General features: G+C 49.9%; 1 protein-coding gene across 1 annotated transcript in view; it reads right to left on the bottom strand.

Annotated features, from left to right (window-relative positions):
• The window catches only part of Lama1 (laminin subunit alpha 1), a 126,745-nt gene that overhangs the window by 99,445 nt on the left and 11,620 nt on the right, over window positions 1-15,680 (bottom strand). Inside the window, exons 2-3 of the mRNA XM_040752891.1 lie at window positions 1,401-1,571; window positions 988-1,100 (exon numbers count right to left, since the gene is read on the bottom strand). Coding sequence (XP_040608825.1) covers window positions 988-1,100; window positions 1,401-1,571 — 284 coding nt within the window. The remainder of the gene's footprint in view (window positions 1-987; window positions 1,101-1,400; window positions 1,572-15,680) is intronic.

Here is a 15,680-nt window from a genome sequence, read left to right on the forward strand (position 1 = left end):
GCCCTTTAAGGTCCCTGCCTCGAGGTTGCTTGGGGTCTTTCTCCAGCCATCCGCCATGGTGGTGGGGTGAAGGGCCCGAGCTAATGGGGTTAGCTCGTTAAACATCTTAAATAAAAGACTCTTTGCTTTTGCATCGAAGTGGGCCTCTTGCTGATTTTGGGGTTCGGAATTTGGGCACAACACATCCACTACACACAAGGGACAACAAACTGAGGTCTAGGGGATGTGAGGAGCTAGCTGAACACTACACCCTCACAGCGCCGCCACACTCTGTGAAAAGACTGCCTTGGAGCCTCGCTCTATGCATCTTCACTACAGAACACCAACAAAAATCAACAGCAAGTCAATACACGCCCATATTGCACAGAACTCTTTCCCAAGTTCCCGGGAGCCATTCTCTCAGCTGAGACCCAAGGGCACTAAAGTCCTGGGATGTATGAGAAGTCACTCCACGGTTCGGCTAGGAGGACTCCAAAGTTTGTGTTTCTTTCCCAACGTATTTGGGAATCTGGCTGACCGTCATGACAGCACGCAGAGGTTCCCCGCGCAAAACGGCAGACGCCACATCCCACCTCGCCACCCAGCCTGATCCTGCACGACCTTCTCCTGGGTCAGGCCAATCTGCCTGACTCTCCCCAAGCGGTCAGATTTAGTCCCTGCCCCATGTCAGCGCTCCAGTCTGGGCTAGCCACCCCTGCCTGTACAACAAAGCCCTAAGTTTCTGTCAGGGCAGGCTTTGCCTGCCCCTCACCCACCCATAGACCCTTCCAACTCCACATCTAGCTTCTCCACCCAGCCAGATCTACCTACACCAAACACTCCAGGCTTGGACCAGGACCCAACGGGCCAGCAAATGGTACCGTGGAGTACCGTGTGTCGGCCACCTCACGCCTGGAAGAAACAGCGAGGTGAAGACAAGTGCGTTCAGAAGCAAGGCAGCCAGCGGAGGGCTGCAGGGCCCCTCCAGCAGGGCCTGGCCCCACCTACCTGCCGTAAGTCCAAGGTGATGGTGACCCAGTGATACTCCCTGCCGTTCTGAATACTGGGACTCTGCCACCAGTTATTGGTGCCATCTATCGCGTGTGATATCGGGTGGCGTTCTGTTAAAAGAAAACAAGGACACGAGTAGCTCTCGAGTCTGGGTTTTCATTCTGGAGCTGCTAAACTCAGCGCAAAAGCACAGCTATCGGCCAAGGTGAGCAGCTTTTGCGGGTTCTCAGCGGACATCTTTGTTACTTTGGAACGTATAAATTCCCCCCTGGGTGGGACTGCAGTGCAGCTCACACACAACGGAGAACACAGGCTAAGCATGTGCGGAGTCCTGGGCTCCGTCCCAGGGCCCACAAAAATAAGTTGCATGAGGTAACTTTTCTATGAAGGAAAGAAAGAGCTGTACTTGCCTCTGGGATTTGTGCTGTTACCGTCACAGACCCGGCACTGGGAGTGTCGAACGGGCCGGCCGGGCACGTGCTCCACGAGTTTGCAGGACATCTCAGGCCCCTTCTCACCGCAGGTCGCGTTGGCGCTGATGTGGGCATTGGTGGCCAGGTTGAGAATGGCAGGGAACAAGCCTGAAAGTCAAAATTCAAAAAACCGAATCAGCCAAGCCAAGCTATGCAGCCCACTTTACAAGCGAACCCAGGAAGGGCTGTGAGTCCGGGTGCTGAAGGAGGGAACCTGCCACAGAGACTGGGTACGCCAAAGGCTTTCAGGTCTCCCTGATGTGGAACTCTGAGGCAAACAGGACCCGTCGGTGAGGAAAAACCTACAACACTAGCTGGAAGACATGAAGGAATGTTCTGGAGTAATTATGTTCCAGGTTTTTATCAAAGTTTGGGATTCTTAGGCATATATGATTGTGGGAGGTGGAAAAAAAACCAGGATGAATACACAAAGATTGGGCATCTTACCATAGATGTATTTTATCTGAAGTAACAAAAACAGTTATTAATGGATAACCTCAATGTTTAGGAGTGGGGTCTTCTGCCTCCAATTCATTTTGAAGCACATCAGAAAGTAGCCTGGATTGAATGCCTGGAGAGATAGTCACTGAAGAGAGTGAACAGCAATTGTAGAATCCAGGATCTCAGGGCACAATCCTAGCTTTCTGATCGCAGTTTCCCTAATGAGATGTTGAGACAATGTGCTGAAAGACAAGCTATAAATCCACACACTGCCCGAGGAAACTCGCCCACCTTCCTCAAAGAGGGCAGCCAGCTGCCTCGTCTGTGGCAGGAATTCAGGGTCTTCCCCGCAATTACATACAACCCTTCTTCCTTTTTTATATTTTTGGTTGTGAGCCTAGCCTTTAGCAGCTGAGCTGTCCCTCCAGGCCCCCTTTTCCCTTCCTTTTATCCCTCGGGATGGCCTGTTTTCTTGGGCGAATAAAACTCCAGAACACAAGGATCCAAACTGTGCGATTCTCCCCAACCCAGATTATCTGTGCTCTGTCCAGTCTCTCTGTCTCGGCTGATGTTTATCTCCGAGCAGCTGGGCTCTGGAAGGTCCAAAGTGATGAGTAGCAGTTTTTGCATAACTCTGAGAATGGGATCCCCTTCCGGCTTCTTCTGACATTTAACTTTATCTTGATAAAGGAGGGCACTCGCCACAAAGATGTTACCATAAAGATCCAGAAATTACAGTATGTGCCAGGTGGTAGAGGCCACCTGCAGGGACAGACCTTGTAAACAGTCCTGACGGGAGCTCCGCCTGCTGCGGATCCCGGCCCGTTAGATTCAGATCTTCAAGGACCACAGACTGTGATATGTTCCTTGTAAACAGCACAGTCATGTCTGGGCATATGGCTTCGTGATAGAGCGGTGGCCTACTGCACCCTAAGCCCTTCACACGCATGCACAGGCACACGCGCGCACACACACACACACACACACACACACACACTTTCTAATAGCACAGAATTGTTTCAGTTCTACAGAGGGGATTCTTGTCTTTAATTCCTTTGATCTTTGAGTACGAACTAGTATATTCAGTGATGTCTTACTGTGAATACGTAGGATTTTAAATCATGAGACAAAATGGTTCTCTTGAGAGAGCAGCTGCGTTGTAAACAGCTTTACTCTGCACTGAAAGGGGGACAGTCAGTTGTTGTTTTAATCATGTGACACAGCCGGGCATTGGTGGCACACACCTTCAATCCCAGCACTCGGGAGGCAGAGGCAGTCGGAGTCGGATCTCTGTGAGTTCGAGGCCAGCCTGGTCTACAGAGCGAGTTCCAGGACAGCCTCCAAAACAATATCGAGAAACCCTGTCTCAAAAAAAAAAAATCCCATGACCATGATAGGTAGGCTGATCATATACCTGAGCAGGCTTCGATCCTAGGACTAGCTGGGCAACAGAGACTAGACTTGGTAGGGAAAGTAGGACTGTCACAGTTGGGTGGAGGCTTGAGAGGGTGGTGAATTGAATATGTTCAAAACACACTGTATTAAATTCTCAAGGAATTAATAAAATCATATTTTTTTAAAAAAAACTTAGCTGGGTAGTGGTGGCGGCGGTGCACAGCCTTGATCCCAGCACTCGGGAGGCAGAGGCAGGCGGATCTCTGTGAGTTCGAGGCCAGCCTGGTCTACAGAGCAAGTTCCAGGACAGCCTCCAAAACTACACAGAGAAATCCTGTCTCGAAAAACAAAACAAAACGAAACAAACAACAAAAAACTTAGTCTTTCAGAGACTTTTCACACAAATAGATCGGAATTATCTGTCAGTTCTACTATGGCCTTGCTCAGGCCTGTGTGAGGCTAAAAATGATACAGCATACATATGTTTTGCTTCCACTATATAAAGTAATTATGATTTCCTGTTGTGTCTGGTTACATGGTAGATCGACCTCCCTCCCTCCCTCCCTCCCTTCTTCCTTCCTTTCCAAGTTCTTTAAGTTCTCTTGGGCAGCTGACTCTCCTTCAAGCCTGCAGAGAACCCAGGGCGACGGCATAAGCATCCAGCAGGTAGAGAGAGAGGGGCAGGAAATCCACTCAAACCTACTGAGAAGGCGAGGTTGGCTTTGCCTAGAAACATCCAAGGCGGATGGAAGCTTGAAGCCCCGGGCACATGCGAGCCACACGTAATATGTTAGACTCTATATGCTTTTGCTGGGGCATTGTTTCCTTCGGTTATCGCGAAAGTAACCGAAACCTCTTTCTCTCTCTCCCATTCAGGTCACACTACAGAACAGTCCGCCTGCCCGTGCATTTAAACGGCACCTAGAGACTTGGTTACACCAAACTCCACGGAGCGTGAAATGAATGCCTCCTCATACGCCTTTCTTCACAGACTGGGCACACCTGGCCTCCTAGAATGTCCTTCGGGGCCGGGTTACTGTACTGGAAAGTTCCCTGACCGAGATTAGGTTAAAAATCTTGCCAACAACCTATAGACAAAAAAAAAAAAAAAAAAAGCTACGTAATTACCATAGCTTTGTCCCAGACACTTCTAGCTGGCTTAATAATTCATGATTAGGAGCTTTTGAGTTCTTCCCTGTACGGTAACCTTTCCATCTTAAAGTATCTTCAGATGTCGAACCACACTTTCTCCATTGACTCTTCTCAAATAATTCAGAGCAAACCCTTCAGACCCTTGAGGTCAGTGTGTGCATAAGTGTGTATGCGTGTGCAAGTGCATAAGTGTGCATACGTGTGCAAGTGCATTGTGCATATGTGTGAAACTGCGTGCTTCCATCTTGGGGGAGAAAAGGGTCTTGAGTTCCACACAGATGTCATGTTTATCTAATATCTAAGAAAAATCAGTGTGACAACCAGGAGAGAAAAGGACCTGCAATTCCTAACGAAAGGAACCCAGTCGACTTTTATCCTAGAATTAAACAAAGATCCGGAATGTATTCTACTGCTGGGTGATCAAAGGGCTTCTAGTGTCACCAGCGCTTTTCTTCTGGAATGTTTAGTCTTCATCTCTCATTTACCCTGGGTGTATCTGTCTTCACTGAAGAGCCCATGGGCAAGAAAGACAGCTCCCAGCTTCTGAGCACATCTGGAACATGACAGTGGCCAGCGTGACAGCCGCTCACACTGGGGACAGTGGCCAGCGTGACAGCCGCTCACACTGGGGACAGTGGCCAGCGTGACAGCCGCTCACACTGGGGACAGTGGCCAGCGTGACAGCCGCTCACACTGGGGACAGTGGCCAGCGTGACAGCCGCTCACACTGGGGACAGTGGCCAGCGTGACAGTGCCCAGAGTGACAGTGCTCACACTGCGGACAGTGGCCAGCATGACAGCCGCTCACACTGGGGACAGTGACCAGTGTGACAGTGCTCACACTGGGGACAGTGGCCAGCGTGACAGCCGCTCACACTGGGGACAGTGGCCAGTGTGACAGTGCTAACACTAGGGACAGTGACCAGTGTGACAGTGCTCACACTGGGGACAGTGGCCAGCGTGACGGCGCTAACACTGGGGACAGTAACCAGAGTGACAGCCGCTCACACTGGGGACAGTGGCCAGCGTGACAGCCGCTCACACTGGGGACAGTGGCCAGCGTGACAGCCGCTCACACTGGGGACAGTGGCCAGTGTGACAGTGCTAACACTAGGGACAGTGACCAGTGTGACAGTGCTCACACTGGGGACAGTGGCCAGCGTGACGGCGCTAACACTGGGGACAGTGACCAGAGTGACAGCCGCTCACACTGGGGACAGTGGCCAGCGTGACGGTGCTAACACTAGGGACAGTGACCAGTGTGACAGTGCTCACACTGGGGACAGTGACCAGAGTGACAGCTGCTCACACTGGGGCCCAAGATCATTGGCTCTGAAGATTTGACAATTCTTCTGATGACCTGAGCATTTTCTTATCTGGCTCCTTGGGACTGGCTGCTTCTCTCTCTTTCCCTCTCCCTCTCCCTCTCCCTCTCTCTCTCCCTCTTTCTCCTTTCTTTTCTTCCACAGGAGGAGATCTGATCCTCAGGTGTGTTGGAGCTGCAGTCTGTCATGAGTGGCCTGTCAGGGTTGCTGGGAGCCCACTGCAGGTTCCCTCCAAGAGAGTTTGCACCCGAACCACTAAGCCCTCTCTCCAGCCTCAGCGACCCGTCTTGAGCTATTATGGTCAGCTGATATTTCTATTATGACGACGGCTGCCATAATGACATCCTGGATTCTGGTACTCACAATATAGGAAGGAGCAAAGGGCAGCCAGGGCACGGGCCTCGAGCACCTAAAGAGCTACCGAAACTGGTTGCAAGGTGAAGCATGGGTCGTGAATTTTCCAAGCACCTCTTCCCACTTCTACCTGAGCAGAGTGAGCAGGCGTTTCACAGAAGCGGCCTTGAAGCCTTTCGCGGGGCAGAGTCAGGCCTGTGTGCAGCTCCTGCCGGTGGGGGGGTTCCTCGGTCTTCTGGCTCTGCTGCTATTTCAGTTGCCAAGCAGACGCACCCAGGCGTCCATGCAGCTCCTTGAGCTGTCAAGAGGCAGCTCGGTGTGGTGTTGGCTGGCCTGTGTCAGGGACCTGAGGATCTCCAGTTAGGAAGCTGCTGACCTTTCTCATTTACTCCCTAGTTCTCATCGCCTCTCACTGTGGATACTGTCTCTTCCAGGGCGGTACCGTTCCAGCCTACGCTACTGCGGACAGTGAAGGAGAGATCACTCGGGTGGCTTCCTGATGAGCCTCAGAAGCCTGCTTACACGGCCTGAGGGGCAGCTTGGACCTGTCGTGGCAGTGTATGTGACCAATCACAGCTGTTTGTTTTGGTCCAATCTGGGTCATAAAGTCTTGTGTTTGGGGCCAACTATTAATGGCGTCACCACTAGGGGGTGTGCTCCCAGGGTGCCGTGGTTCATCCAGGTTTGCGAGCATTTGTTTCTGACAGTCCCCAGGGCTACCTGTATTCAAGAGCTGGGACCATAAGCTGCAATCTTTTGCAGAGGACTTGCGGTTCCCGCAGGCGCCCATGCCCATGCCTGTTCTGTCCATCTGACGGAACCACAGGTCCTTTGCTCAGAACCGCTCAGCGGCCAGTGAGAGCTCACTTGCTGACAGTTTGGAAGTCCGACTGGCCCACACCCAACAGCGTTGCTAATTTACGAGAAGATGAACACCAGAAGCAGCGGGTACTACGTAAAAGTAGGAGGATTTATCATTAACAGTAACAGTGATCTGGTTTTAATAATGCCTGTCAGCTGCTGGGTGGCCAGGGTGGGGAGGGTCTCGAGGAGTGGCATGGTGAGGTTTACACTGAAGTCATTTAGAGCAACACATCCCCTGTCCCCAGCTCGTTCTGCAAGCTATTCTCAAGCTGGGCAGCATTCATTCCAAACCTGATTATTTTTCCTCAAGAAAGCAGGACAGGTATACCGGTATGTGATAAAATAAGTGTGCTGAGAAACCAAGCCTCTATTACAATGATGTTACAGCATCAAAAAAAAAAAGGAAAGGAAAGACAGATGGGTGGTGCTGGGGCACACCTTTAACCCCAGCACTCGGGAGGCAGTGGCAGGCAGGGGAGACCAGCCTGGTCTACGGAACACATTCCAGGAGAGCCAGGGCTACACAGAGAAACACTGTCTCGAAGAACAAAACAAAATAATAAATAAATAAGCAAGCAGATATAGACCAACCAATCAATCTAAAACTGCCCAAGGAAGTGTGACAAAACCATATGCCTTGTGCCACACGGCCACGGAGGAATAAGAGCAGGCCGCTTGCTGCTGGGTGAGAGACACTGGATCAGTGCCGCCTGCTCTGTACGCCACACACACACACACACACACACACACACACGCGCGCGCGCGCGCGCGCGCTTTTCCTTCTTTACTTTCAACTCGGCTCCACAGGGTGTCATCAAGAGGGGAATGTGGTAAGTGCCGTCAATCCTAGATTTACTCCAGAGACAGGATTCATTATTTATGTGTGTGTGTATCCCAAAACATGTACACACACACACACACTCAGTTAGAAACTGTTAAGTCAGAATAAGGGGTGCTTTTGTGTGTGTGTGTGTGCTTGTGTATGCATGTGTGTGTCAAATGTGTATGTGTGTGGGTGAACACAAGCAACCAAAGGTTGGCTTTGCCGGTTTCCCTCGGTTTTCAGATTCCTCACTGAGCCTGGACCTCGCTGGACTAGTGAGATGGTAGCCTGTCCATGTCCACCCTGCCCCATTAGTACTGGAGTTACAGGCATGCACCCAAGTCCACCTTGCCTTCTGTGTTTGCTAGGGATCCGCTGGGCCCCCATGTTTACCTGACAAGCGCTGTATTAACTGAGCATAGTCGCAGTCCAGGTGCGGAATGAGCACTATCAAGCAAATATGTAACGGTTGATTTCGTATTGTTGTCTTGGTTTTTAATGTCCAAGTGACTAAGAATGAAACTGACCAATTATTGGCCACGGAATGAGTCTGAGACTAACTTTTGCCGCAACAAAAGAAAATGACTGCCAAGGGAACCCTGCTTTCCCACCACGGGCATCCCACACACATTTCCTCTGAGATGGCTCAGAGGTTAAGAACACTGGTTGCTCTTCCAGAGGTCCTGAGTTCAATTCCCAGCAACCACACGATGGCTCACAACCACTCGTAATGATATCTGGCGCCCCCTTCTGGCAGTTAAGTACAAGCACTTACTGGCTAGTCGTCATAGCGACTGTGGCTGCTTTGTGTCCCCCCTGCACCACCCACCACCACTCTTCACCGCCTTTTATTTTGGAGTGCTCAGCATCTGCTTCTTTAACACAAGCCTCACCGTGAGACAGTGTGCCCCATTGCATCTCACAGCAACAGCCTCACACATCCATCCTCCCATTGACTGTGTGTCTCTTGACTGTGACAACGGGCCCAGGGAGCGGCTGGTGTGTGCCCTGAAAGCCCGTGTGAGCATTAGCCATGCTGTGCCCCAGGAAGAAGCTGCCCATGGTGCCCTTCTCTGAATGCAGCCCTGTGGTTAAATGGCCATAGCTGTGCTCGTTAGAAAGAAAAATTACTTAAATTGCTACCAAATGAACTGGCTTTGCATATCAAAGACCAGTGTTTCACATGTTTAAACACTAGACATCAAAGCTGAACTTTAAGTACACATGAAAGTATTGTTTGTTTAATGGAAATCAGGGCATTTACTTCCAAGGACAACTATCCAAAAGTTACCAGTTAGTTGTTTTATTACTCAAGTAAAGAAAGAGCTCGAACTTAGGAGTGATTTCTTCTTCTCTTAAAGCAAAGGTGACCTGCATCACCTTTAGGGACAGAACCCTTCCAGCCCATCAGAAAGAGAAAAATTCCCCGCAGATTCCTTCCTCTTCCCAAAGCACGTGCTTGTTTTTTCGGAAGGAGAGAAATGTAACCACTGGTGATTTGAAAAGGTTTGCAGTATCCCAGAGCTAGCACGGGGTAAGGCAGCAGGACCCTCTGCCTTGTAGTCAGGTGGGGAAGCAGAGGTGGATGAAAGCTGGACAGAGACGGAAAGAGGGGAAGAAAGGACGTGTAGAAGACAGAGAACGAAAGAGAATTGAGAAAAGATGGGAGGGGAAGCTAGAGAGAGAGTGGGAAAGAAAAGAGGAAAGAATACGAGGGGGAGGGAGAGGAGACCCACCCAGCAAGGGACAGTCCCCGCCAGTGTCCTGGGAGTGTGAGCTTGCAGCACAGGGGGCTGCTTTCTCTCCCACACACGGGGTGATGAAAAGAAGTTTGATCTCAGAAACAAGAGTAGGTGGTGAGCAAAAGGCAGTAGGAGGGCTTTGCTAAAAGCCCATTCCCATAGCAACACTCTCAAGGTGTCCTTGGCAAAGTCAGATTTATACTGCTGATAAACGTGGTAAAAACAAGTCAGGCACAAACGTCTGTCTGTCGGGGACAGTGTCCACTGGTGCAGCCCTGTTCTCTTAATGGTGTGTCGCTTTTAAAGCTGGTTTCCTCTGTGTTTATGAATGTGTGCATTCATATGAGGTGTGCATGTATGTGTGCACATGCGTGTCCAAGTACGAGTCCCTCTGTGTCTGCATGCTTGCACGCGTGCGCACGCGTGTGTGTGTGTGTGTGTGTGTGTGCGCGCGCGCAGATACATGCACACCATGGTGCAGATGTGGAGGTCAGAGGGCACCCTTGGGTGTCCCTCCTCCTCTTCATTCCGCACCTTGGCTGCACTCTCTGGTGCCTCTTTGTGTGGCAGGCTAACTTCCACGGGAGCCTCTGGTACCCCCCCCTTCCCGTGTTGCCACAGAAACCGTGGGATTTTAGATGTGCTACAGAGCCTGGTGTCACGTGAGCGCCTGAGAACCAAACTCAGACTTCCATGCTTGCACAACAAGTGATTTGCCCTCTGAGTCGACTCCCCAGGGCCCGTGGCGTTTGATTAATAGTATCTGGTCATACTGGAGGTTTGGGTTCAACGGTTAAGTTTGGGTGCAGAGAACACACACACACACACACACACACACACACACACACACACACACACACAATCCAGTCTTCATGAAGTGCCAAGGGCAGTAACTGTAACATCTTGCCCAACCATTGCTTCACAAAAAAACACAACATCCACACACATTTCAAACTTCACACGGTGCCCACTGACCAGGGAAGCCCACACCACCCTCACTTTTTGTTTTGTTTTGTTTTTTGTTTTTCGAGACAGGCTTTCTCTGTAGTTTTGGAGGCTGTCCTGGAACTAGTTTTTGTAGACCAGGCTGGCCTCGAACTCACAGAGATCCGCCTGCCTCTGCCTCCCGAGTGCTGGGATTAAAGGTTTGCGCCACCAACGCCCGGCTTTCACCCTCACTTGTTCATTTAAAGTCTAATTCAACTTTTTTTTTAAGGCAGGGTCATGCTTTGCAGCCGGGGTTGGCTTCAAACTCAAACTCTTCCTGCCTTGGTCCCCCCTCTCCCCGGGTGGCTGGAGTGGAGCCTCAGCCACCATGCCCAGATCGTTCATCATTTTCTAACCAGACTGCACGTTTCCCCAACTACGGACCTTTCTAACGGCCCTTCCAGGTCTTATTTTTCCTAGCTCTTCTCCCACTTCTGCATTCTGGTTATGATTTACATTGTCCCAGGCACGCGCCGAGAGTGGCTTTCTGCAGGGGTCATGCACACATTTGCCCTTGGCGTAGAGCTCTGTCTAAAGGCCTTGGCATTTTTAATAATTTCAGCAAGCCTCTCCCTCACTTATTTTGTGTCAACTTACTATGCATGTTCCTGACAATAGCTTCCGTGTGTTGTGGGGGGGGCATCAGCTTACTATGCATGTGCCTGACAATAGCTTCAGTGAGGGGGGGACTCTCCTTCCCAATGTACAGGGACCATATGTGTCTCATGAGGTCACTCGAGGTGTGTCACACTTAAAACACTATCCGTGTTCACCCCCAAACATACCTGGGCCCACTGGCTTAGCACTAGTTTAATCTCGCGCACATTTTGCAAGCTGGAAGACCTCCTGAGATGGCTGTGGGTGATACACAGACTCCACCGGGGGAGGCAGATGCTCCAGTCAGAGGTTTGAAGAGTTAGACGGTCTCGGTGTGGTTCTCACTGGCCTCCACAACACTGCTCTCTCAGGTCAAAGGGCGTTACCCTCTAACACGGAGCTGCCAAAGGAGTCGCCTGACCACATATATTACAGGAACCGATGACCCTGTCTCCAGTTCTTTCTCTCAGGTCTTCTCTCCATTCAACTATAAATCCTTATTACGTTGCTATGTTCTACTTTATTATTGGCCGATACCAATCCCTTGCCATTCCTGTTTAATAAATTAAACTTACTACATATAGCATGTTTGCAGAGGGAAGACAGGATAACCAGGCTTCAGTGTTACTCTGTTCCAGACAAGCTCCGAAAGAGACTTGAAACACACCCCGTGTGGATAAGACTTCTTTTCACACACACACACACACACAAAAAAAAAAACGAGGATAGCACTGCAAAGAGTGGAACCCCTCCCCAGCCATAAACAAGACCAGCTGTGACTAAGGGGTGCCCACGGTGCGCAGAGCCGAGGACAAAAAAGTGAAGTTTCAGCTTTATTGTTCACAGGTCACTTGGGCATCTTGCTGAGTCAGTGGGTCAGACTGGGGCCACCAAGCTCTGTGTCTGACTGGCTCCCCCGGGGAACGATGCTTTGAGTCCACAGGCCTGGACCTCGTGGGCCACCCTCCAGCTCTGACACTGAGTTGAGCCAATCTGGCCAAGCTCAGCATAAATCTCACCAGGGAGATCGGCAGGATCCTGCCTCCTTCAGCAACCCGGGAACTCTTTAACCAGAGCTCCAGACACCCGCACTGCATTTTTAATCTAAGAGACCTTGAGCAACTATCTTTGGGAGAACTGCAGAGACTTCATGAAAACAAAGATCTGTAGCTTATTGTTAGGAAAGAAAAATGTTAAAGGCTCCAAATCAAAGGCGATTCTATAAACAGAGCTCACTGGCAGTCTGTTAGGGGCCTTCTCCATACAAGACACCGTTGAACCCAGGCATCTGCTACACAGTTGTATCAACACACACACACACACACACAACTAAAAAAATGAGATAAATTCAAGACCAATACACCAAAATAGACATAAACTTTCTGAGAGAAATGAAAGAATGTGATGAACAAAGAGAAATACGTGATTTATAGAAAGAATCAATATTGCTAGACAGTAAGAACGGTCTATCAGCTGAATCCAACTGCTACCATAATTTCCTGACTGGCAGTTTTGTGGAAAATGCTAAGCCGTCCCTTGGGTGCCCTGAAGTCCTTGAGCTTCTGCTTTATAGAGGGTTTGGATCTAGGAGACAGAAGGAGGCAAAAAGCTTTTCAAAAGACTGTATGGGGCAAAGGCAGGGCTACCTGCATGGGACAAGGACCCTGCCCACATGGGATGGAGTAGGGCAGGGAAGGCATCAAGAACACGGAGTCCCTGAAGGTTCCTGGTGTTCTCTCTGTCTCAAAAAATAAAGTGAAGCTTGATAGAGGAGGTTAGCCAACACAGACCCTGACCTCCACATACACAAATACACACACCTGCACACATGTGTGTGCACACAGATAGTCACACACACCCACACACACGTGTGTGCGCACAGATCTTCACACATACCGGCACACACGGGTGTGCACACAGATCTTCACACACCTGCACACATGTGTATACACACAGATCTTCACACACTCACTGTGCTGGTTTGAATAAGAACGTCCCTACAGGGCATATATTTGGTTACTTGGTCACCAGGGACGGGAACTATTTGAAAGAATTAGAAGGATTAGGAGGAAGTGTGTTACTGGGGGGTGATGGGGAAGTCCTGTGTATATGTCAATAAAGCACTGTTGGCCAATAGGGAAGCAAGATAGGTGGGACTAGGAGTCCAGGAGGACTCTGGGTAGGAGAAACACAGGGAGTCATCATGCAGCCCACCAGAGAAGTAAGATGTCCGTCCGGTAAGTGAAATACTTAGATGGGTTAAATACTTAAGTCAGAGATAGCCAGTAAGAAACAAGCAAGGCCAACAGCTTCATAATTAATACAGCATCTTGTGTGTTATTTGGGGACTATAATGTGGCAGAGCCCAGGCGACTGGTGGGGAAAAATCAAAGCGGCAGACAAGAAAAAAGCTTCTCTCAACAGGGAGGTGGGCTTTGAGGTTTCATAAATCCCAGGATGTCCTAGCTTCCTCGTGACTGAAGGCTCCTTCTGATCCTCCCACGCCCGCCACCCACGTGCTAGAATGGCAGCTGAGTGCCACTCTGCCTGGTGTCTGCGGTACTGGGGATGGAGCCTCGGGGCTTTGTGTATGCTAAGTAAGCACTCTATTAACTGGACTACAGTCATAAACCCTTACCTTTTCATTATGGTAATAAGGCAAGGAAATTTCCCTTGATTTCTGTGGCTCAGCACTATAGGAATCCAAACTCCATGCTAGCCACATGAATAGCCTGCTCTCATAAACTTTTTCTATATACAAATCTCATATTTTCTTTAAATCCCTGCTTTACCAAACGGTACACTTCGGTATACATGTGGGACTGTGAAGTTTTACAGCCTGCTGCCTTTTAGGGACTGGATCATGGCTCAGTGGATAAAGGCACTTGCCACCAGGTCAGATGGCAGAGTTCGACAAGATTCACACAGTGAAAGGAGAGAACCTATAGCCACAGAATATACTCAGACCTCAACATGTACACCGACCCACACGCCGCACACATGTATACACACATGTATACATACACACACAGACGCATGCAAAATTAATTAATTACAAATTAAGAATACTTTTCAAATTCACCCCCAGGCTTTTCCCCTTTCTGATGAGCATCAAGACCCCCTCACCCTAACTGTTTCTTCAACTCTCTGGTGGCACTTCTGAAGAGATCTGGCTTTGTTGTCTCCCAGAGAACATAACTCTTTCTTTTGAGGTGGAGGGCCCAAGGTCCAAGGGAAGCCTATCAACTCTTCCTTGACCCATGCAACTGCGTGTCCTGACCTGGGCACCCGAGTGTCCTGACCTGCACCCCTACATTCTCTGACACTGAAATTCTCAGCAACTCTTCACTTGATCATGCTGACCAACATGCAAACAGAGGTTTGACTCACGGTGAAAATCCTGCTAAATGTAACGTTAACAGGTACCATAAATGGAATTCTTTTAAAGACACTGGGGATGAAGCCCCCTACCATTTGTGTGTGTGTGTGTGTGAGAGAGAGAGAGAGAGAGAGAGAGAGAGAGAGAGAGAGAGAGAGAGAGAGAGAGAGAGAGAGAGAGAGAGAGAGAGTGTGTGTATGTGTAGGGGGGGTTGTTCAAGTTAAAGAAAGGCTAACCTATAGCTAGACTAAGATCACTGTGAATTTTCCTAAGCAGCCGGTCATCCTCCCTGAGCAGCAGCATCCCTTTGGTGTGGGGTAAGCACCACTCCTCACTGAGGATGCGGCAGGATACACTGAGAAACACGTCCTCATTGAGCAGTCCATAGCAACCAAGGCATCTTAATCAGCTAAAGTATTGCAGAAGGACACGTGTCTGGGACAGACAACAGGGGCCAGCCAAGCCCCCCATTCCTTACATAGCTGAGTCACATCGCAGGCATCTCAGAACTCCAAAAAAAAAATCAACTAAAGGCAAACATCAGCTGGGGAAGCTTCCCTTCCTAGCGCTGTTGCTGGTGTTTCTGGTAAGGCTCAATGAAGGGAAATGACCCTCCATCTGGAGCTGTTGCATCCTCGTCCTGGCCCAGGATGCACAGCCAGGCACAGCAGCCCGCTGAGACACTGCAGCAGACACCGGGGTGGGGAGGGACAGAAAGCACAGGCCACCAAGTGATCTTAGCAAAACCACCAGTGGAAAGCTCTCATATGGGCTAGCCTGAAGCTTGGCTCTCACGTGAGCAAATGACACAGCTAGACGGCACAAAATGCAGTAAGGATATCCTAGGATCAGAAGGGCCAGCTCAGCTCTCCAACACACAAGGCTTGTTTTTTAAAGGAGAAAATACCTTTCAGAAAGTACAACAACAACAACAACAATAAATCCAAGGGAGGTGGGAGATAGCTCCGTCCATAAAGTGAGCTCACTTTGCAAGCATAAAGACCTGCGTTCCATGCCCGGAACCCAAACTAAAAACCCAGCGTGTGACGCATGCTTATAATCCCACTGCTGGGGAGGCAGGGACAGGCGAATCCCAGGAACTCAGTAGACAACCACTGTCTTCTACTTGGTGAGCTCCAGTTCCACGACAGACCCTGT

Source organism: Mesocricetus auratus, unplaced genomic scaffold, assembly GCF_017639785.1.
Source record: "Mesocricetus auratus isolate SY011 unplaced genomic scaffold, BCM_Maur_2.0 Super-Scaffold_100010, whole genome shotgun sequence".
Classification (NCBI taxonomy): domain Eukaryota; kingdom Metazoa; phylum Chordata; class Mammalia; order Rodentia; family Cricetidae; genus Mesocricetus; species Mesocricetus auratus.